This window comes from Haliotis rubra, unplaced genomic scaffold, assembly GCF_003918875.1.
Source record: "Haliotis rubra isolate DU_JTF1 unplaced genomic scaffold, ASM391887v1 Scf274, whole genome shotgun sequence".
Taxonomy (NCBI): Eukaryota; Metazoa; Mollusca; class Gastropoda; order Lepetellida; family Haliotidae; genus Haliotis; species Haliotis rubra.
The window spans coordinates 618404-641540 of record NW_025766825.1 but is presented as its reverse complement, the minus strand read 5'-3'; the positions used below and the strand labels follow the sequence as shown (position 1 = coordinate 641540).

The 23137-nt window shown below is 39.5% G+C and overlaps 1 protein-coding gene across 1 annotated transcript in view; it reads left to right on the top strand.

Moving 5' to 3' along the window:
- The window catches only part of LOC124280790 (dixin-like), an 86210-nt gene that overhangs the window by 30199 nt on the left and 32874 nt on the right, over window positions 1-23137 (top strand). The window contains 5 exon segments of the mRNA XM_046716763.1: window positions 6218-6347; window positions 12639-12764; window positions 13537-13676; window positions 20552-20646; window positions 22228-22269. Of these exon segments, the coding sequence (XP_046572719.1) occupies window positions 6218-6347; window positions 12639-12764; window positions 13537-13676; window positions 20552-20646; window positions 22228-22269 (533 nt within the window).

Here is a 23137-nt window from a genome sequence, read left to right as displayed (position 1 = left end):
TTACTTACTTACAGCAGTTCTCAATGCAGTGTCGAGTCACTTAGGCATACACGAATCCTGTAATAGCAGGTCCAAGTCGTAGTGTTTGACAAACTAGTTTCAAGACTGTAATATTTTGCTGACCCCAATCCCCAACTTCACCCTCTCCACGTATATAACTTATATATTTTTTACAACACCTCTAAAATTATGTTGGGGCGGTGGGGTAGCCTAGTGGTTAAAGCGTTCGCTCGTCACGCCGAAGGCCCGGGTTCGATTCCCCACATGGGTACTATTTGTGAAGATTATTTCTGGTGTCCCCCGCCGTGATATTGCTGGACTATTGCTAAAAGCGGCGTAAAACCATACTCACTCACTCACAAAAAAATATTTTAGATCTCATCACGGATCATTTGCACTGCAACAAATGTGGTCCTTGTATCCTGCACGTGATCTACGTTTTGTATTGTGTAATCCTCGTGGAATCCGTGCAAAGTAAGACAGATGCAAATCTAACTTCTCCGTTTTCGAGTCCCAGAACTCTTGCCAGTACGTTTGTGACTGTACACAGTTTCAAGGCACGGCCTCAAGATCTTGATGAAATATAGTCTTATACTATCTCCAAAATCGGCCATAGCCTTCAGATACAACATTCTTAATTATAAGGCAGTCAGCATTTATAGATATACATCGGACCAACGATCAAATGTTCTAGTCAAATTCCTGATGTGTATATCGAGTGAGTGCTCTGGTTCTAGATATTTATCAACTGAGTGCTCTGGTTCTAGATATTAATCGAGTGAGTGGTCAAGTATAGACCTAGATCGGATCAGTGCTCAAATTTGAGATCTAAATCGGGTCAACGATCAATTTCAATAGTTAATAGATTGTGCCAAGAGCCCCTCAGCAATGCCGGGTGTTTGACCTCTGACCTTGGTAACAGCAGGTGCGCATACTACGGTTAACTCTACATGGGGTCATTAAAACTCCTCCTGAGGGCTGTCTGTTATCTCCCTTGGGTCATCTTCTTTCTCCCCCTCTGACGAGCTGTGTAGAAACAAGAAATGGGCGGGCTGGCCTGTCCACAACACCCAATTCAATTAAGGCGATAAGAACATGAACCGTGTGTTGTGGGGTGGGGGTGGGGGGTCGTGCCTGAGTCAAGTAAAATGCATTTATGGTTGGCAAATTAAAGGGCCCCTCTGTATAGTATGTTTTCGCGACCACATTCTTAAACTAGGCTAAGTAAGATTTTCTGAATGATTATATATCCACATATTTTCGACAGTTGTACTGAATTTATCTTTTTTTTCACAGTGAAGAATCATTAGTGCTCAATTTGCTCCGAGTTCTGTTTCAAATTACATATTACATTGAGCGTATGAGGTGAGGTGAAGTTGGGTTTAACGTCGCGCTGGAGAATATTTCGCTCATATGACGACGTGCATGCGTGTGTGTGTAGGTGCGGCTGCTTGTACTAGCCCAGACTTAAGCTGGTTTTATAGTGCTTGCCCACTGAGATACCATGCCGCAGTGAAGCATGAATACCCCACTCAGACACATTATACTGACTCCGAGCCGACCAGTCCTTGTTGTACCCATTAATGCCGAGCGCCAGGCAGGGACCAACAAGTACCATATTTTAACGTCCTTTGGTATGACGCGGTCGGGGATCGAACCCGCGACCTTCCGCTCTCCGGTTGAGCGTATGACAGTGCGTCTTTCTCATTTGAAAAAAATACAACCGTTGGCCTATCTCCCCCAATCAAGTCCCCCCCTTCCCGGATCAGAATAAATAAAATTTATTGATTGAATGGAAATACAATATTTGGTTCAAAGCAAATTGTGTTTCTGACGAAATGGAATGGTAGTAAACCTAGTGTGGCGAGAATAAAGGTAGGTTTTATTAACTTGAGTCCTCTTTCAAACAAAGCTTGACCACCCGTGAATTACCATCTAGAGCACTTCAGCAGGTGACGACTATCTCTAATAATCCACTAAACCCAGTGCGTTAATCCCAAAGGTCAACAAGCGCCTTCTTTACTTCGTGGCTTTGCGCGAGATATCGCTCTTTCAACGTGTGTCAGTAACCACGTGACAATGTTTACATGTACATAACCCGGAAGTGAAAACCCTGACCCGAGAAACTTGACGGAACGGCAGGTGGTTTTTACTAATTTCGGAATTAATAATTTATTCTTCGCGCTTCAGTGCCCCTTATTGTGCATTTGAAGAGTGACGGACGCTGAAATGTGTTCCCTTGCACTTGACACTTAACAAGATCTCGTTCGCAAATTATTTCCTTCGCCATGTTGGATAATTTATTTACATCATGGCAGCCGATTTTGTGAGGCTTCGTCTAAAGATATTCATGTCCTAACAGGTGGCCAGTGGGACATATCTCGCAACAAACGTCTCTCGATCGTATTTGCCTTGACCTTTTGGAGGATGTGTGACTACTAATGGCGAATATAACTGACCTCATGTTCGGATGTGTAACGTTTTCGCGTTTTCTTAACCAGACACTATGTCAAAAATGTCGGTTTTCGTCTGCTCGACAGCTAATATGACAGACGGACTGGTAGCATCGCCAGGGATTTGATAACTGGTCCATGTGTGATTTCAAGGAAGGATTTTGCTAATGGTAGATGTTTCTCGCCTTGTCTAGATCGATGTTGTTGGATAGGGTGTAATTGTCTGTGCGCGGAGTCGGCAGTCGAACGAACATCCCCCAGGTCATCTTGTCCAGATAGTGTGGAAGAATATTCATTTGGCATACCATCTGTTGTTTATCATATGGCTGTTTCTAACCATACGTGACGGGTTCATATTATTTTGTACCCAAATCTTTGAAGATTATTTCCGGTGAAAGATATCTGACTGATTCTTGAACATCCTGGAACATGCCGCATTATCCTTAATTTATTCAAAATGACTCAACCATAATCGTCAAAAATTAGAAAGGAGGCTTGTTTCATTATTTTACGCAGTATTTGTAGAATATTTATAAAATATGCTCACGTAGTTAATGGACTCTTGTACATATTGACACATCCCTGTTAATTTATTATGTTTTCATTGAAAATTTAACAGAATAATTTATGACTTTGTACTAATCACTATTTATACTGTTCTTATATGGAACAATTTCTCTGTGATTTCTTTGTGATATTTTACTTTTACACAAGTATTATTAAGTTTTATTGGCCTGTTTTATTTTAACTCTGATTATTCCTTTTCTAGTCTGGATATTTAGCATTCAGTATCTGTCAGGTATTCTGTCCGCATACCAGTATTTCATTGTGTAATATTGATCACTAGGGACTCTATTTATGACGCAACTAGAATATTCTCGTTTGGCTCACCTGTGATTGTGTTCGCTGAAACCAGTGATGAATATTCATTTGCATTGTTGTTAGTATTGAGCGACCATTGTCAAAACATAACTGAAGGGAACGCTGAATCAAAAGTCATAAAGGACTTTTGTCAAGAAAATTCAGTGAATATAATTAATCAAACTTGTTGAAGAAATTTTAACAGATGTGGAGTTTTCTTGGCGACAAGAAATGAAAACTTTCTGATGCTAGTTGAACCTTGTTGTTGGATACTAGCCCTGAGATAGTGGAAACTTTAGGTAGAAGTTGGTGCAGTCACGAATCATTTGCATGTCATCCAAAAGAAATAGCGATTTGGTTATCTTGGAAGAGTATCAAGAACTGTTGGAAAACATGTCGTCTGGATTCACGAGTCCTGTCAAAAGTAATGACAGTGACGACAACGCCACCTGGGGAGCGTGGCAGGTACAGCACTTATACAACAATCCTCTTTGTGTGATACTCAGTCCTCAAAGTGGTGACTTATTTCTTCACCAGTGTCATTTGATTTTATATTTGGCAACTATGACAAGTAGCTGTTAAGTAATTCAAATCGATGCTTGTGATTAAATAAGTTTGACCTATGAATTCATTGACGATTGGTCATTCTTCATAGGACAGGGAGCTACTTTCATGAAAATGAACAACCTTCTGTCAAATTTTCATTTTTTGAATTTTGAATGTATGTTGGGTCCTTTGATTTCTCAACTTCAGACTGGCTCCTTAATTTTTATAATGATGTTTGTCACAGAACAATAATGTAAACTTTGAGGACTGAGGCTATTCCTATTATCGCCATAATCATCAAAGAAACGTTATTTCATAAAAAATATATTTTGCTCAGTATGTTTCGTTCATGAAATTTTCATCATGCAAAAATTACAAAGTTACAAACCTGTTTCCAAAACAGATTAACGTTTGAACATAGAGAGGGGTTGTTCAACCAAGCTGAACGTTCCACTGCTAGGAAAATGCCATGTTAGGAAAATGTAGCTTGCCTTGATTGTGTGTTTCATAGAACTTGGGACCCCTTTTGTGTAAATGCATTTGCTGGGTATATTTAGTTATCCAAGTTTTAAGTATGATGCAGCCTTGTATTCAGTTGTACAGCTAAGATGTCCAAATTTCTGCCACATTTCATGTATGTTACGTTAATCGTGTTGTACAAAACTCATCAGTATTTGAGTAAACCTCTGTTGTCAGAATGTTGTCAAGCAAGTATGCTATTGATATTGTTGCTTTTGTTACGAGGAATAATCAGGTGCCCATTAACTACATAATGTCAAAGTAAGAACTTTGTTTACAGATTTGCTTCACTTTGGTTTTAATGTTTTGTTTTCTTTAGTTTTGTCTGTTCTGTTTTGCTTGCCACATTTTTCGATGAAATACCAAAAACTCAATCTGTAATTGTTAAATTATTTTGCAAATTGTATTCTTGATATTTGTTTGAAATATTCATGGCATTATTCCATCTTGTGTGTCATGATTTAGGATTTCAAGCATGCTTAAGGATGTTTTATCGTATGAATGCATTTTCAAGAAATATTTCTACAAATTGTAATTACATGTTTTTGAAGGTTCCTGCAAATTACAAATGATGTTAAATTTTAGCCAAAATTTCAAATCGAAATGGTGCTGATCAACATGCAAAAGGGATTTTAAGATTTAATCTGTGGAATCTTGACAGTTAAAAAAATATCTGTTCTGTTAGAGTGTTACTCTTGACCAGACATGCATGATCATCAGTCCATGGCATATTGTTCACATACAGTCAGTCACAGCTGATAATATTTGACATTTTTATAGATTTCGTTCTGAGGCATGGATCAAACAGAATCATGTTCAGGTGGATGCAACCAAATCTTGACCAGTTATGCACTTAAGTTAGTGTGTCATACAGACCCTGAAACAAATACATCAAAGAAAGCCCATGCAAGTCTAGAATATATGACAAGTCTAGATTTCCAGTCGGTGGGCACCTTTCATTATATTTTATGATTACTAGTATTTTCTATGAAAGTTTTTTGTCTATAAACTATGTTCATTTCAGAGACTAGATGATAGTCTACACTTAGAAGTCCCAGTTTACTTACTTACAGCAGTTCTCAATGCAGTGTCGAGTCACTTAGGCATACACGAATCCTGTAATTGCAGGTCCAAATCGCTTATTTCCCAGATTATGATTTTTGGTTTGTGGATCCCCTTACAGGTAAACAGTCGTTGGACTAATGCTTAGTTTCGGAATATGTATACTTTTGATAAAGACAAAGCACACGATTTAAATTGAATAAGGTTACCATTGAAGTGGGGAAATTTAATTTTGCTTCATTTAGGGATTTTGCATTACAATTAGGACTATGTAGAATGGAAAATGAGTAGCATGGACTGTGAAACAGAATAGTCCATTTGATAGACTAACAACTAGTCTCTGAAGTGAACATATTTTACTGAAAAAAGTTCATAGTAAAGAAAATATAATATAATGAAAAGGAGCCCTGAGACTTTCTTCATTTTCCTGAAGCTGAGGAAATCTAGACTTGCCACATTTTCATGACTTGCATGGGCTTTCTTGGATATATTTGCTTCAGGGTCTGTACGACAGACTATCCATTTGACTAAGGCAGCACTATTATCCATACAGAGTTATTTCCCTTGGGTGGGTCTGGTTTCCTAGCCTCTCTGATTATAATTCTTTGTTTGAACCAAACCTGTTCTCTTTCCATTTACAACGGTATATTTCTTGGACAATCAGTCCCTTCCCATTTTGACTCACCTTGATAAGTTTGATCCTTGCTTGAGAAATAAGATGGTTGACTGAAGGATTTTCGTAAAGTATGTACATGGTGTTTTGTTGTTTGTTTCAGGCCCAGTTAAATGCGTACGTTGCCTGGGTGAACTCCCAACTGAAGAAGCGACAGGGGATCCGCATGGTGGAGGATCTGCGTGTGGACATGCGAGATGGGGTGGCCCTGCTTCACTTGATCGACATCGTTGGTGAGTACCAGTAGTGACTGAGTGAGTTTAGTTTTACGCCGTACTCAGCAATATTCCAGCTATATGGCGGCAGTCTGTAAATAATCGAGTCTGGACCAGACAATCCAGTGATCAACAGCATGAGCATCGATCTGCGCAATTGGGAACCGATAACATGTGTCAACCAAGTCAGCTAGCCTGACCACCCGATCCCGTTAGTTGCCTTTTACGACAAGCATAGTCGCCTTTTATGACAAGAATGGGTTGCTGAAGACCTATTCTACCCCGGATCTTCACGGGTCGAATACCAGTAGTATACCTATAACCTAACCAATGGGGATCAGGGGTGGAAATAACCCATTGCCCGATGCCCGAGTCCAGTGTTTTTTCCAGTCGGGCAAGCAAATTTGTATATCACGCTGTACCAATGTCCAGTTGACTTTCCAATGTTAATTATGTTGTTTATTTAAACAATTAACAAGAAAATTGGCCGGTATAGAGGAAAAATTTTCAGGGCAAGTGATTTTACATGTGCCACTGTACCGGTGTACACTAGCAATTTTAAAGTTATTTCCACCCCTGGGGATACGAATAGTGATCCCCTGCAACCAGTGCCGGTCATATGGGGCAACTTGTTTGTTGATTGACGCTGCACTCAACAATATTCCAGCTATATTGTGGCGGTATGTAAATAATCGAGCCTGGACCAGACAATCAAGTGATCAACATCACGAGCATCGATTTACGATTTTAAGTTTTGGTTGACACATGTCATGGTATCCCAATTGCGTAGATCGATGCTCATGCTGTTGATCACTGAATTGTCTGGCCCAGACTCGATTATTTACAGGCTGCTGCCATATAGCTGGAATATTGCTGAGTCCGGCGTAAAACCAAACTCACTCACTAGGGGAGAATGGGGGCACTGTGCATATTCTGCTATTTATAGTCAACCAGAAAATAACACAGAATCTGCATAAACTGGTTCTTGGACAGTTTCTGTTATCATTAACATTTGAAAAAGTCCCAAACATGACCAAAATATTATGTTTGAATCATGAGGCATTTCTGGATTTACTTCATGCAGATTGGATTCAGTTACTCTTGGCATGTCTGAACAAAGGGAGGCAACTCTTGTTTGGCCATCAAAAACGTGTTTCAGTTTCAAAGTTTCTTTAAAGTAATGGTGCATTGGGCCTGCTATTCCCTTATCATGTTGACATCAAAGCTGTAGTCTAAAACTCAGGTGACTTTCCTTGGTTTTCTGAATATGTTGATTATTAAGCAGATGTTTCATTCTTAGTTTTTGCGCCTGTTCTTGCATAGCCCAGACTGTATTTTGAGATACCATGTAGTTGGGGATTGAGTATATGCAAAAAATACTTTCGACAAGTTTAAGTTTGTATCTGCTAAACCAAGTGCATGTGTACATTATGCCACTCTCCACTGCCATACTGCAGGGCTGGTGAGTGAGTAACGTTTATGCTGCTTTTAACAATATTCCAGCAATATCACGTTGGGTGACACCAGAAATGGGCTTTGCACTTTGTACCCATTTAGGGAATAGAACAGCCTTCGGCGTGACAGGTAAACACTTTAACCACTAGGCTACCCCATCGCCCCACAGGGCTGGTAGGGTAGCCCAGTGGTGTGTCATCACTCGTCGGACAGAAGAACAAGGTTTAGTTCCCAACAATGTCTAGTGCTCCAATTTCTGGTGCCCCATGCTGCTACAAGGAAAAAAACAAGCACACTCACTCACTCACTTTTTTTACTCACTCACTCACTTTTTTTACTCACTCACTCACTTTTTTTACTCACTCACTCACTCACTCACTCACTCACTCACTCACTCACTCACTCACTCACTCACTCACTCACTCACTCACTCACTCAGGGTTGGTGGGGTAGCCTAGTGGTTAAAGCTTGTGCTCATCACGCCGATAACCTGGACTCGATTCCCCACATGGGTACAATGTGTGAAGCCCATTTCTGGTGTCCCCCACCATTACATTGCTTTAATATTGCTAAAAACTGTGTAAAACCCAACTCACTCACTCACTCATTCATTAGAGCAGTTTCATTGAAGAGTTTATGAAAGTGTTTGTTGGAAATATCAGTTGTTTTAACATTGAATACAACCTGTCAACCTTAAGGCAAAGGGAAAGAATGTTCCCAGCAACACTTCTTGGCTACTGAAGTATGTCTGGAGACAAAACACTTCCACTGAGAACACTTGAATATAACTATCCTGTTTAAGAGTCAGTATTCCTCTTCAGTTAATGCTACATAGCGTAGTTTAGTTGCCAGGTTTATTTCATTGCTGATAATTTGAGTCCGTCATCTAGTCTGTTTCACAGTCCCTGAACCTCATTATTTACCCTACTGCCTAGTCCTCCCTGCAAAGGGGCGGTGGGGTAGCCTAGTGGTTCAAGCGTTCCCTCGTCAAGCCGATTGCCCGGGTTCGATTCCCCACATGGGCACAATGTGTGAAGCCCATTTCTGGTTTTCCCCGCCGTGATATTGCTGGAATATTGCTGGAATATTGCTAAAAGCGGTGTTAAACCATACTCACTCACTCACTCCTCCCTGCAATGCTAAAGGCCTAAATGAAGCAAGTCTAGATGTCCTCAGGTTCAGAATCTCCCAACTCAAGGCTCCTTTTCAATATAAATGGGTTTATATGTTACTATCAACATATGTATATATATTCAGAGACTTCTTTGAGTGGCATTTTATAAGTTGGGAAGTACAATATAGAACAAACTTTATGGATAACAACTTCTTTTTATTCGTGAGTGCGACGTTTCGATACAGATTCTTGTACCGTTGTCAAGCATAATGGAACATGAAGAAGGGGGAAGTGTATATATACTGGATGTAACAATGTTACAAAGAAAACAACATAATTAACATAATTGGCTAGGCAGAAAGCTGATGAAGCCATAGAGTAGACAAAAGACCGGCGTGGAAGCCAATGATGTACAAATAATAATGAGATGTTTATACAGCAGAGTTTATACAGTAGATTGGGCTTGGTGGATGAATGCATCATAAGCGGATGGAATGAAGTATCACGAATAAAAAGAAGTTGTTATCCATAAAGTTTGTTCTATATTGTATTCAGAGACTGTAGTTTAGTGGCCAGGTTTATTCACTGTTGACAGTGTGTAGTCAGTCATCCTTAGGACCAGACAGTGAAGTTAATCACTTTCCTTCCTCCTACTTGGAGAGTTCCTATACCGGAATGTTTGTGACTCAGGAGATCTCTGTGCAATAGGCATGTGGTGGTGTTCCCACACTGTCTGCCACTGTGTGAGACAACCGGTAGTCAGCTTCTGGATAGGCAGGGATCTTTAGGTTGCTGCTGTCAACAGTAGAACAGTCTAATGGCTACCAGGGACTGTGGTAAGACTTTAGGGACTTACGAGGAATAACCTTATTACATTGGTGTGGACCCGTGAAGATCAGCAACCCATGCTTGTCGTAAGAGGCGACTAACGGGTCAGACTCGCAGACTTGGTTTACATTTGTCATTGTATCCTATTGCGTAGATCATGCTCATGCGATCACTGGGTTGTCTGGTCCAGAATCGATTATTTACAGACTGCTGTCATATGGCTTGAATATTGCTGATTGCAGCAAACCAACCAGCCACCGTTGTTGTGATTCTCTTTGTTACCTCAAGAAAATGTGAACATATATGGATGTCAACTTCTTTATGAGATAATGTTCGTCATAAATTTTTACCTTTTATGTGTATCATTTCCAAATGCCATTCAAAAACTTTGAGAATAATTGTTCAGAATTATGGGGGCTCTACTAGGGTATATTGGGGCTTAGTGGTTAAAGGGTTTGCTCGCCACTCCAAAGATCCGGGTTTGATTCCCGACATCGGTACAATGGGCGAAGCCTGTTTCTGGTGTGCCCTGCTGCGATATTGCTGGAATTTTGCATAAAACTCACTCACTCACTCACTCACTCACTCACTCACTCACTCACTCACTCACTCACTCACTCACTCACTCACTCACTCACTCACTCACTCACTCACTCACTCACTCACTCACTCACTCACTCACTCACTCACTCACTCACTCACTCACTCACTTGCTCACTTGCTTGAAAAGATGATTAGGTGCAATCATGAACCTAAGGTTATGGTCAGTCGGCAGGACACTGTGGGCAAATTAGCAGTAATTAACATACTCTAATCATACCTGATTCACTATTAACATACCCACGTCACGACATATATTACTAACTAAATCTCACCTGTCACTAATTAACAGATCCTAATCACACCTGACATCACGAATCCTATCCTAATCACACGTAATAATAAATAAACCCAAAGCACCACACTCCAATATAAATAAACTATTTTGCATTGTTATGCATGCACACACTATGGTGTTATTCATGTGTAATTGGAATTTAATATTTCATGGGCAAGCAGGCATTTGTAGCACAAGCCACTCCTTGTGATTCCCAGTTTACAGGCATGTTTCTACAGGTTTGGCGATGTTTGTTCACTTAGTGATTGTTTACATAAAGACTTGTTTGAATATTATTTTGTTTTGATGTCAGTTATTTGTTTGATTCAGGTTTATTAAAAAATAATAAATAAATAAGGCCAGACCAATTTTATTTCTTGTTTTACAGATTTTTGTCATCGGTCCTAAAGGCAGGAGGGAAAACATAAAATAAAATAGAAATCGACAGTCAGAGTAATATTTCTTTTAAATACTAAAAGTATTTTACTTTTGACAATTTATGAAGTGTATATGGGGCAAAAAACACTAAAACATTTTCTTGCACATTTACATTTTTGACCAATAAAAATATTTAAAAAATGATTTTTTGAGAGGGGAAATTTATTTTTAATTTTTTGTCTTATTCTTGAAAAAATTTGACTGGCGAATCCGTAAAACAAGAAATAAAATTGGTGTGGCCTTAAATTGATATAAAAGTGTTTCGTGTTGGCCGCCAAGGTTATTTGGTTCCGTTATCATCAAGCGCAAAATCCTGTAGAGAAGGGATGTAATAAACATGTAAATTAGGTCACCCAGCAGGAACTACTTTTTAGTTGACTCTTTACACTGGTGTTGTATTTTGCAGCTATTACATTCTGGTTTCCTTATGTGGGAATGCTTGTTTACGTCATTTCGCACTATATTCTCTGGGATGGTTCACTAAGGCTATGTATTCCTACGTAGTTTCTAATGTGAGTCTGGTGATTATGAATATGTGTGTACTTCCATTATTTTGAACATGATGTTATATGATAAAAGAGATAATTACCCACATAGTGTTTTTATACCCCCCCTACGAAGTAACGGGGGCATATAGCGTTCAGTCTGTCCGTCCCTCCGTGCGTCCGTCCGTCTCTTAAAGTTTACATGCTAGGTTCAAACTTTGTCCGGAGCATATCTCTTAAAGTTTACATGCTAGGTTCACCAAACTTCACACACATGTTAATCATTACCCATTGATGTGCCTTTTGCTATTTTAGTTTTTTTTCAGAATTTTGTTTTATTGCTGTTTCCATGGAAACACGACTTAGTGCCAAATGTGTTTGATGGTTTTGTCCGGAGCATATCTCTTAAAGTTTACATGCTAGGTTCACCAAACTTCACACACATGTTAATCATTACCCATTGATGTGCCTTTTGCTATTTTAAAGTTTTTCAGAATTTGTTTTGTTGTTGTTTCCATGGAAACATGACTTGGTGCAAAATGTGTTTGATGGTTACCTGGCCAGAGCATATCATCAAAACTATACATGCTAGGTTCACCAAACTTAATACACAAGTTAATCATGACCCACAGATATGCCATGTGCTAAAAAATAACAATCTTCATCTACGTCCACTTCATTGTGTGCAACAAGTTCAATTGTATGTCAGGTTTCAACGGAAAACACAAAAAAATAATGTTTCCATAAATTATTACTGTAATCAGTACATGGCAAAACTATTATCTAACATGTATATAAAGTTTAGTAGAGTCAAGGAGAAAGTCTTGTGAGCTGCTGATCCTTGTCACATTATATATATCAATATCAGTCATTTCCATGTCCCAAAGTGGGCAAGAGGGCCATCATTCTTGATGCATATGTGAATATGTCTGTGCTCTATATCTTTTTACTACACTAGATGAATACAAGTGTGGCTTTTGTGAGACAACTCATTTGCACAATTATTTTGTGCCTGTTACTGTCTGTTTTCCGTGTTTTCTGTCCCAGTGTTTAAGGAGCTACTTTAAGTAGGAAGGTGACGGTGTAGTTTCACGGATGTTGTTGTATTTCAGGTGGAGAGAAGCTGACAGGGACGCACCCCGATCCCTCTGGGTATGGGGAGATGAAGGAGAACGTCGAGAAGGTGCTACAGTTCATGTGTAAAAGCAGAATAAGGATGCATCACACTAACGCAGCAGGTATGTGTGTTAGTTTCACCAAATGGGCTAATAAGGGATACTGTTGCCAGGCACCCAAGTTCAGGAGGGGTTACTGTTGCCAGGCAACCATGTACACTAGCAGTTACTTTGCCAGTCACCTGAGTAAGACATGGTTACTGTTGCCATGCACCCGAGGAGAAGAGGGGTTTCTGTTGCCAGGCACCAAAGTAGGAGAGCGGTTATTGTTGCCAGGCAGCTGTGTACAGTAGGGGTTACCTTGCTCGACACTCAAGTAGAAGTGTGGTTACTGTTGCCAGGCACCCAAATAGAAGAGGGGTGTCTGTTGCCAGGCACCCAAGTAGAAGAGGGGTGTCTGTTGCCAGGCACCCTAGTAGAAGAGGGGTTTCTGTTGCTAGGCATCCATGTACAGTAGGGGTTACTTTGCCCGACACTCAAGTAGAGGAGTAGATACTGTTGCCAGGCACCCAAGTAAAAGACTTATTGTTGCCAGGCACCCAAGCACAGGAGGTGTTCCTGTTGTCAGGGAATCGTGTGCAATTGGGGTTACTTTGCCCGACACCCAATTAGAGGAGTGGTTACCATGGTTACTGTTGCTAGGCACCCAAGTAGAGGAGTGGTTACTTTTGCTAGGCAACCAAGCAGAGGAGGTTATCCACCTATAACAGGAATACTAATGCATTGGCTTCTATTGAAGGCCCAAGTACACTTTAATCATGTGTTGAGATATAGATAATATGAAGCCATTTATGTTCAATAAACTGATTTGCTGTAATGTGTGTCTATGTTTCAGATATTGTGGACGGCAACTTGAAGGCTATCATGCGTCTCATCCTGGCGCTAGCAGCTCACTATAAGCCCAACAGTGTCAAACACTCCGCTTACCAGCACTATCGTTCACCAAGCAAAGGAAACCTGGCCGGGATTGCACAGGTAGGTCCTTAGTATAAGCCCAACAGTGTCAAACACTCTGCTTACCAGCACTATCGTTCACCAAGCAAGGGAAACCTGGCCGAAATGGCACAGGTAGGTCCTTAGTATAAGCCCAACAGTGTCAAACACTCTGCTTACCAGCACTATCGTTCACCAAGCAAGCTGCACAGGTAAGCCCAACAGTGTTACTCCTTTTACCAGTATTGAGAAATTTGCCCAAATGCTAAAAACACCACAATAAAGGGAAGGTTAAGTCCAATGTGCAAACCTTGCACTATTTTATTAAGTTGCACATACAACACGTAATTTGTCTGCCAATTGGAGACTGCATGATTAGAAAACACATCTGGACTTTCATTTTCACAATCTCTTAAGGGAAGCTCTGATTGGTCGAATGAAAGGTCAATCTGACCTGCAATGAGATGTCCACAAATCTTTGTCCAGAGATAGCAATCACAAGGTTCTAATACTAATGAGACTGAATTTGACACAAGACACTAATTACAGTGTCAAGAACCAAACTTATTGCCCCAGTCACTGTAACATACCCCCCATGTGACTGCCTCCATTGGGCAGTGCTTGGAGTGTCTGCCCTGGAGGTTAAAAAAGTCGTTTATAGATGTTACTTGTTGTTACCTTGGCTTGCACTCGGTATTTAGGGGATACGACTTGAATCAGTGTACAGTGTGTGACTTAGGTATCCATGTTAAACTGCAGCATGGTCACTCACTCACTCACTTGGGGATGTGCGGTAGCCTAGTGGTTAAAGCTTTCGCTCATCACGGCGAAGACCTGGGTTCGATTCCCCACATAGGTACAATGTGTGAAGCCCATTTCTGGATTGGAATATCTTAAGAACCGTTCACTAGATTTTTTTCATATTTGGTACCTAGGTTCATCACACTATAAGAAAGGTCCAAGTCAGGTTTGGTGACCTTGACCTTCATTTCAAGGTCACAAGGGGACTTTAACGTTTTACCTGCATGTTAAGCTATCTCAAGAACCGTTCACTGGATTTTCTTCATATTCAATACCAAGCTTTATCTAGGGAAGGCGCAGGGCCCAGTCGATTTTGGTGACCTTCACATAATTTTCAAGGTCATGGCGACACTTTGAAGATTTCAGCATGTAAACCTGCATGTTAAGCTATCTCAAGAACCGTTCACTGGATTTTCTTCATATTTAACACCAAGCTTTATCTAGGGAAGGCGCAGGGCCCAGTCAATTTTGGTGACCTTCACTTAATTTTCAAGGTCACAGAGACACTTTGAAGATTTCAGCATATTAACCTACATGTTATGCTTGTCAGCGAGATACCTCAAGAACCATTCACTGGAGTTTCTTCATATTTGACACCAAGCTTCATCCAGGGAAGGCGCAGGGCCCAGTCGATTTTGGTGACCTTCACTTAATTTTCAAGGTCACAGAGACACTTTGAAGATTTCAGCATGTTAAATTGCATGTTAAGATAGTCAGCAAGATATCGCAAAAAATATTCAGTGGATTTTCTTCATATTTGACACCAAGCTTCATCTAGGGAAGGCCCAGGGCCCAGTCAATTTTGGTGACCTTCACATAATTTATAGGGTCACGACGACACTATGAAGATTTCAGAATGTTAACCTGAATTGTCAGCAAGATATTTTAAGAACGGTTCACTGGATTTTCTTCATAGACTTTCAAGACCTCCCTTGAATGTTTTTCAATAAGCAATTTCTTTAGTACTAGTTTTGCATATTTCATACACTATGACATTCATGTCAAGGTCAAAGTCAGTCTTGAAAATATGTGTGTGTTTGAACAACTAAAGAGCAAGATAATGTTTTTGTTGACATTTAACTTCATCTTAAACTTTCATTACTTTATAAGTTTGATTTGATAATTTGCGGCGGGGGATTATGTCACCTTAGTGACAATGCTTGTAAATACATTTGATGACAAAATAGTCATTTTATCCAACAGACAGGTGCCATAATTTATTCTTTTAAAGGAAAAACAGGTTACTTCACTGTTATATCTGAAGTTAGAAAATCAAGCCCATTGTAGTTCAACGCATAAATACATTTGATAACCTTTTTAAAGGAAAAACAGGTAACTTCACTGTTACAAGTTAGAAAATCAAGCCCATTGACAAATAAATACATATGACAAAAATAGTCATTTTATCCAACAGACAGGTGCCATAATTTATTCTTTTAAAGGAAAAACAGGTAACTTCACTGTTATACCTGAAGTTAGAAAATCAAGCCCATTGTAGTTCAACGTTTATAAATACATTTGATGACAAAAATAGTCATTTTATCCAACAGACAGGTGCCATAATTTATTCTTTTAAAGGAAAAACAGGTAACTTCACTGTTATACCTGAAGTTAGAAAATCAAGCCCATTGTAGTTCAACGTTTATAAATACATTTGATGACAAAAATAGTCATTTTATCCAACAGACAGGTGCCATAATTTATTCTTTTAAAGGAAAAACAGGTAACTTCACTGTTATACCTGAAGTTGGAAAATCAAGCCTATTATAGTTCAAGGTTCATAAATACATTTGATGACAAAAATAGTCATTTTTTACACTGATATTCACTATTACTTCTATTGATCGTCTGGCAAATTCATTATGACACCGTGCTGAACACCTGTCTTGTAAGGTCAACAAGACCTTCATATAACACAAATCGGAATTCAATTAAGGGGTGGTATCAAAACCACTATGACTATTGTCAGGCTAACAATGGCTTTTTCATGTAGCACCATTGAAGCAACGGGATAGCAACTGGAGTTTGTGTTAGCTCAAATATTCAAATAATGCTGAATTTATTCTCTGTGCATCAAAGCCAGTGCAGCTATAACCAAAATAACAATGGCTTTTTACTTTGGCAATATTGAAATGGCAGGATGGAAACTGAATTGACATGTTTGCTCATCTGTTCTGATACACGCTGTTTGTATTCTTCGTAATGTTGTGTGCAGTGTTATCAGCAACTGCTATGGTTCGCTGACTCTGTATTGTGAGTGAAATGGCGTTTCTACTTGATGGAGACCATATGCCAGGCTATTGATTCTGTGTGTTGTACCATGTGTGTCGTATTTGATGCATGTCACTCAAGGTGTAAAATGGGGTAGCCTAGTGGTTAAAGCATTGCTCTTCATGCTGAAGACTTGGGTTCGATTCCCCACATGGTACAATGGCGTGAAGCAATTTCTGGTGTCGCCTACTGTGATATTGCTGGAAAATTGCTAAAAGCAGGGATAAGACATACTCACTCACTCACTCATAGTGGAAATACTAATACAATCATCTCATGCACAGTGATGGAAATGTATTTTGTTTAAAGTGTGTCAGGGTACCTAAGTATGTCTAGGTGTGGATTTCGATATTGAAGTGTTCCAAAGTGGCGAATACTTCTTAATGTAAAACAAACTTATGTACAATTTTGGTCCTTTTTTGCTTTGTGGGAGGATACATTTATCACTGATATAACAAAAATTATTACAACACAATATTTGTGTTAAAAAAAGAGTTCCAGGAAAATGTCTTGAGGAATCTAGAAACTCATTTTGTCTGCAATGATGAAGCTGGAATATTGCTGATGAGCATTAACTCAACATTACTCTGAATTTAAAACAGTTGATATGACTCAGGGTTTAGGAAACACAACTTCTTGTGCAGGGTTATTTTCCTCAGTAGAGCCAGGATCTGCTGGTAATTGGTTTAAACCCCATATATGCCTGATTCTTGATCATGGGATCTGTGTTGACTTGCTCCGAGACTGATAGTCAGACCTAAAGTGTGCTACAAATGTCAGTTAAAGTTCCCCAATTGGAATTAAGAAATGTGCAATACTTTTCCTATTCTTCCAACTACTGTTATAGCTTTTTCGAAGGGGCGGTGGGGTAGCCTAATGGTTAAAGCGTTGGCTCGTCACGCCGAAGACCCGCGGGTTCGAATCCCCACATGGGCACAATGTGTGAAGCCCATTTCTGGTGTACCCTGCCGTGATGTTGCTGGAATATTGCTAAAAGCGGCATAAAACCAAACTCAGTCAGTCAGTCAGTTATAGCTTTTTCGAAGTTACATGTATTTCACCAATAATTGGACCATTAGGGCAGGAGAAGCTTAATGCATAGCAGGGCTCAGTTTAAAGAAGTGAAACCTACTCTCCCCTGGTGCAACTTTACGTAGTAACCATGTTGCACCAGTCAAAAAACTGGTTGCACCTGCAGCTCAGTATAAAATTATACATAATGCTTGAGATCACTATGGACTTGGTCACGTTACCTGACACATGTAAATGCAGTGACACTTGTTGTAGTCAATACAGCAATAACACATTATTTACCGTTGTGCTACGACTGTATTGACTGTGTATTGTATGGGGTATAATAGACGTAAACACTGGTTGAACGTTGGATTGTTGGTATGTTGGTCATGATGCTGTGGAAAATACTCTCTCTCAGGCTATGATCAAGATGGTAATATTTTCTAGTATGGTAAGGTGTTGGTTGCAGAATAGCTTAGTTGTCCAAGTTCAGAGCTTTTAATGCATATCTTTGTTGTCCAATCTTAGGCTCATTTTCAAACAATGTTTTGTGTGACAACAATCATAGCAGTGGTGTAAACATTGATGTCAGTTGGATATAACTATTTATATGCATGAATAGTCAGTTTGTCACACCTCTCGGTGAGATGGTGATATGTGGTATATAGTGTTCACGAATGGTGTTTAAAGTAACAGGACATTGGGTCCTCTGAGTTTCAGATGTCTGTCTGACCCATTGAAAATTATCAGGACCCATAGAATAATATTAAGCACACATTTCAGATTTATCATTTCTTATAATTGGCATTGAAATTATTAACAAACATAAGATTTATAAACAGCAAACAAGTGTCACATGTCACATATAACAACTTCAAAGTCATTGTGAAATATACAGTCAGACACTGGGGCTGGCGGGTTGTAGACTTCTATTCTGCTGGATTTGTCAGAGGGTCAGACGCTATTGGTGAACACTGTTGTATACACATACTTACTCCAGTGAGCCAGGGTGTTAACATTACATTGTAAGAGAAGGGATTTATGGGACGTGAATTCCTGCGTCCTATATGCATAAAGATTGGCAATGGACGCAACAAAATGTTACAGCGCATCCACAGGGGTGCAGAAAAAGTCCACATTCATTTTGTAAAATTCCAATCAAGTAACAATAAGTTATCACTGAGTTTGCTACTAGCTGGGTTATGGTATTATTTGCAGTTTAATTACTGTGACAATGTGATGATCATGATACACAATACAATAACAGTAAGTGAATTACAACAATATTACAACATTGTATTAATAATATTTATGTGTCTGGGACCCACATTTTGTAGTCCTGCACCGCTACGACTGTCATAAATCCTATACTGTAACATAGACTTACAACAGTCGTAGCGTTATGATAGCTTTGTGAAACGGGGCGCAGCCCCCGTGAAAATTAAGAGTATGAGTCCCAGGGACACTCAAATTAGGAAAATCCCTGTAGGAGTATTTTCTTTGGTTTAGTTGCCTTTAGTATTGAATATATATTCAGTATAAGACATTTATACTCCCTACCTGTCTGGGAATGTTGAATACTGTTGCATTAGGAAAGTGCTTCCACATTTACTGCTCACTTGGCATGGTTAGAGCCTCCGGGCTGGAGAGCGGAAGGTCTCGGGTTCATTCCCCGGCCACCTGATCCCAAAAGACGTTAAAATTTGGTACTGGTTGGTCTCTGCCTGGCGGTTGGCATTAATGGGTCCAACAAGGACTGGTCGGTTCGGAGTCAGTATAATATGTCTCAGTGGGGTACTCATGCTTCACTGCGGCATGGTATCTCAGTGAGCTAGCACTATAAAACCAGCTTCAGTCTGGGCTAGTACTAGCAGCCGCACATACACATACACACGCATGCACGTCGTCATATGAGTAAAATATTCTCAAGTACGACATTAAACCTTATGTCACCTCACCTAGGCATATGATGCTACTGTCATAGGACCTGTGTCAAGTCTAGTTGTCTACTGTTGAGAAGAGTCTTGGTGAACTGAAGACGTTGTCACATGGTAAACATACTCCCAGTTTGATCAAATCATCAGATTTGTCTTTTAATAGCAGTAAATGTGTGTGGAACAAACATCAACTGACAGCTCTGGCCACACAGGCTACAGATTAAATTGTAAATGGTCAAGGTTTGTGTTGATGTTTCTCACATTTAATGGCTTGAGTTAAATCTTTGTCTGCCTCTAGTGAAATAAGGGACCGTTCATAATATATGGCTAGTGGGGAGAGAGAGAGAGGGGTGGGTGATAGGGAGGGAGTTGATAGGAAGGGGGAGAGAAAGAAGGAGAGTGTGTCACCCATTTTGTTCTGGGGATGTAGAGGGGGTCATCAATTTTCTACACATGTACTAGGGGCGGTGGTCATTGATATTGTACATAACATGCTGGGGGTCACATACTTTGTACATGATTTTTGGCGGGGAGCAGGGGGATGGTCATTCACAGTTTACATGTTTTTCCATAACAATGATCATTCAGTCGACAGAACTGAGATATGTTGACGTGTCAACCAAGTCAGCGAACCTAACTACCCAATCCCGCTAGTCGCCTCTACGACAAGCATGGATTACTGAAGACCAATTCTACGCCATATCTTCATGAGTTACATGTGACTAATTTAGGGCAGCACATGAACATTAGCATGAAGTTAAGCTTAGAAATAGAATTATTTTTGGAAAGGTGTACCTGTCTGTGTTTAAAATACCGTATATTGAATGTCCCCAAAGAATGCAAGTATGTACTCACGGCTCAAACAATTGTCTGATCTCGGTGTTGATGTTGTAGGGTGCATCAGCAGCGTTAGCGGATGCACGCCGCCATGCAGCACGTGCCGGCCACCGTTATCGCCGCAGTAGGGACGCAGCCTTCAATGAGCGACGGTGAGTAATCTTCTCAATCCTGTGTTAAAGCATGTATAGAAAACTGATGCCAGCCTCATTTGACAAGATTATGTTTGATGTGATGGGTAGCCCAGTGGTAAGTGTGTTGGTTTCTCCCACTGATGATCTGGGTTTAACTCTCCACAGAAGTACAGTGCGGGGAGTCGTTATGTGGCTGAAAACCCCCGTTAAAGGCGGCACAAAATCCTATTCACTAGAGAAGATATTTCTTTACATTTAATGTCGATATTGTGTTAAAAAGTAATCAACTTTCCACAGTTGTAGTTTTTTTTGTGTTAAATATCACAGCCAGTTCATATTATAATGTTTAATTCAACTCATATGGAGACCATTGATATGTATGAAATATTTAATTAACCATGTGCTTGATGTAACTATGATATATCTGAGCTGCAATTATATGGAATATGTCACATCTTTTGTCGTTTCGATCAGAAGATGGTAAGATGTGCTGTTGTGTTAATTTGAATATATCCTTGAGTGTAGTGCTTATACTCAATGTGCATCGTGGAGTGTTAGTCGATGGGACTTCGTTTCTCCTCCTCTGCTACAGTGTGCCACTTTGATTTGCAGCCCGAGTGCATTATGAGAGTTATTGCCCTTTCCAATATGTTGATATGGGGAAAGGTTACATATATTTATAACCTATGCATGACTGCATGTTATCTTGATGTGACTGAATATATGCTGCATGCAGAATGACACCAGGTGTTCAGGTGACATCTTCTTGAAGATCACTTGCCCAAAACAAGGGAGATAAGTCAGTTGGCTTTAAAAGGCCACAGGGAAGAGACTGATGTTCAGAAAAAACATATTGTGGATACTGGGAAGGGAGGTAACTCTAAGTGTCATAGAAATCTTTTTTGGAAAAAGAGTCCTTTGAAAAAAATATGAAAACATTAATGGTTAATAACATTAATGGGTACAAAAGGTTATGGAAAGGGAGCCGTGTTATGTTGTTACTTTAGAAGCTGTTATTAACAAAACCGTTTTGTTTACTACCTGCCTCTCAGGTGTACAATGCCCATGAAATTATTTCGGATAAAAATGCATTTTTTAAAACTGGATTAGTTGTCGATCGGTTTTGTCATAGATTGAAATCAGTATGATGTATATTACCGCCTTTATTGACAAAGCTGTCTTGACTTGTTCGTTCACGCGAAGCGATACTACGATGTCATTTTCTTACCACTAGAAAAAAAACCTATTTGACTAATGTGTAACCTGTAGATAAGCTCACGCCCTTCTGCAGACTGTATTTTTTTGTCCTCAAAATTGGACTTATCTATGGTAATATACGGAACCTTAGGATTGGGTATTCACCAAATAAGGCATGTACTTGCACCGAAGAGTTTGGTCCCTGGTGAAGGTTTCCCAGTTACCACATTGTAGCAGATTTCAGCTGTTATTGCTGACTCAGCAGTTCCCTCCACAGTCCCAACACTAACACATGCCTCTGATAACAGCTCATTCTTCATCTCATTCATTTCATCTCTTACTAACACGTCAAGCATTTCTTTTCCAGAAATTGTCATTTTTTTCATGTTTCTTTTTTTTTAGGAAACGCCTAAGTCCAGAGTACTCAGAAATTTCAAGCAAAATGTAGGTCACGGTGACCCACTTTTCGAAATTGCTTTTCTAGTTATCTGCTTTTCTCACCATTGAAACAAGCCTTAATTTTAATACTGGCAGCGGTTTTGGTTTGGGGATTCCCCTGTTACTAAATATAACCCTGTGGTAGGTATGGGTACTTGGTATTCCCCATCAGCAAACCTGTTCTGAAGTAATATGGCCCAGGCTTCATTTCACTTTGTCGTAGAATCGTTACTACGATTTCGTACATTTTTGTGACCTTTTGTTTCCGTTCTATTTTTGTTGAAATTATTTCAGTTTGATTGTTCATAACCTGATGATGTATCTGACAAGCAATCTCCATTTAAGGAAATTTGGGACTGTCATTTGTTCATGCTCTTCTAATCCTGGAAATCTTCATCTGGAAATCTTCAAACAATGTCTGTCAATATTTGGAGACAAATTTGAACAAAACCTGTTTTGATCACAAACATTTTGTTAAACCTGATTAAGGCAAAGTTTGTTTTGGTGATTTTTTTTCTTGTGTTACAAGGATCCTTATTCAGTTTCTAAAACTTCTAATTCTTTATTAGATAGTATGTGTGAAATTACCCTCTTTAATACAGTTTTGGATAATTAGTATTTCATGAAGTCTTGAAGTATATGAAGATTAAGAAAGAATCTGGAGAATATATAAAATTAGTGAAGGCAAAAAACATGGTGTAATTTAAATCAAGCTTAGGTACAGAAACTTACGATATAATCCATGTTCACATAATATGTTGAGTATAATTGCTACAAAGTCATTGAAAGTTGGAATTCAGTGCCTATGAAGTTTGATTATAATTCCCATGAACCTGTGAAATAAGAGTATTGTTACAAGGATATAAATTGCATC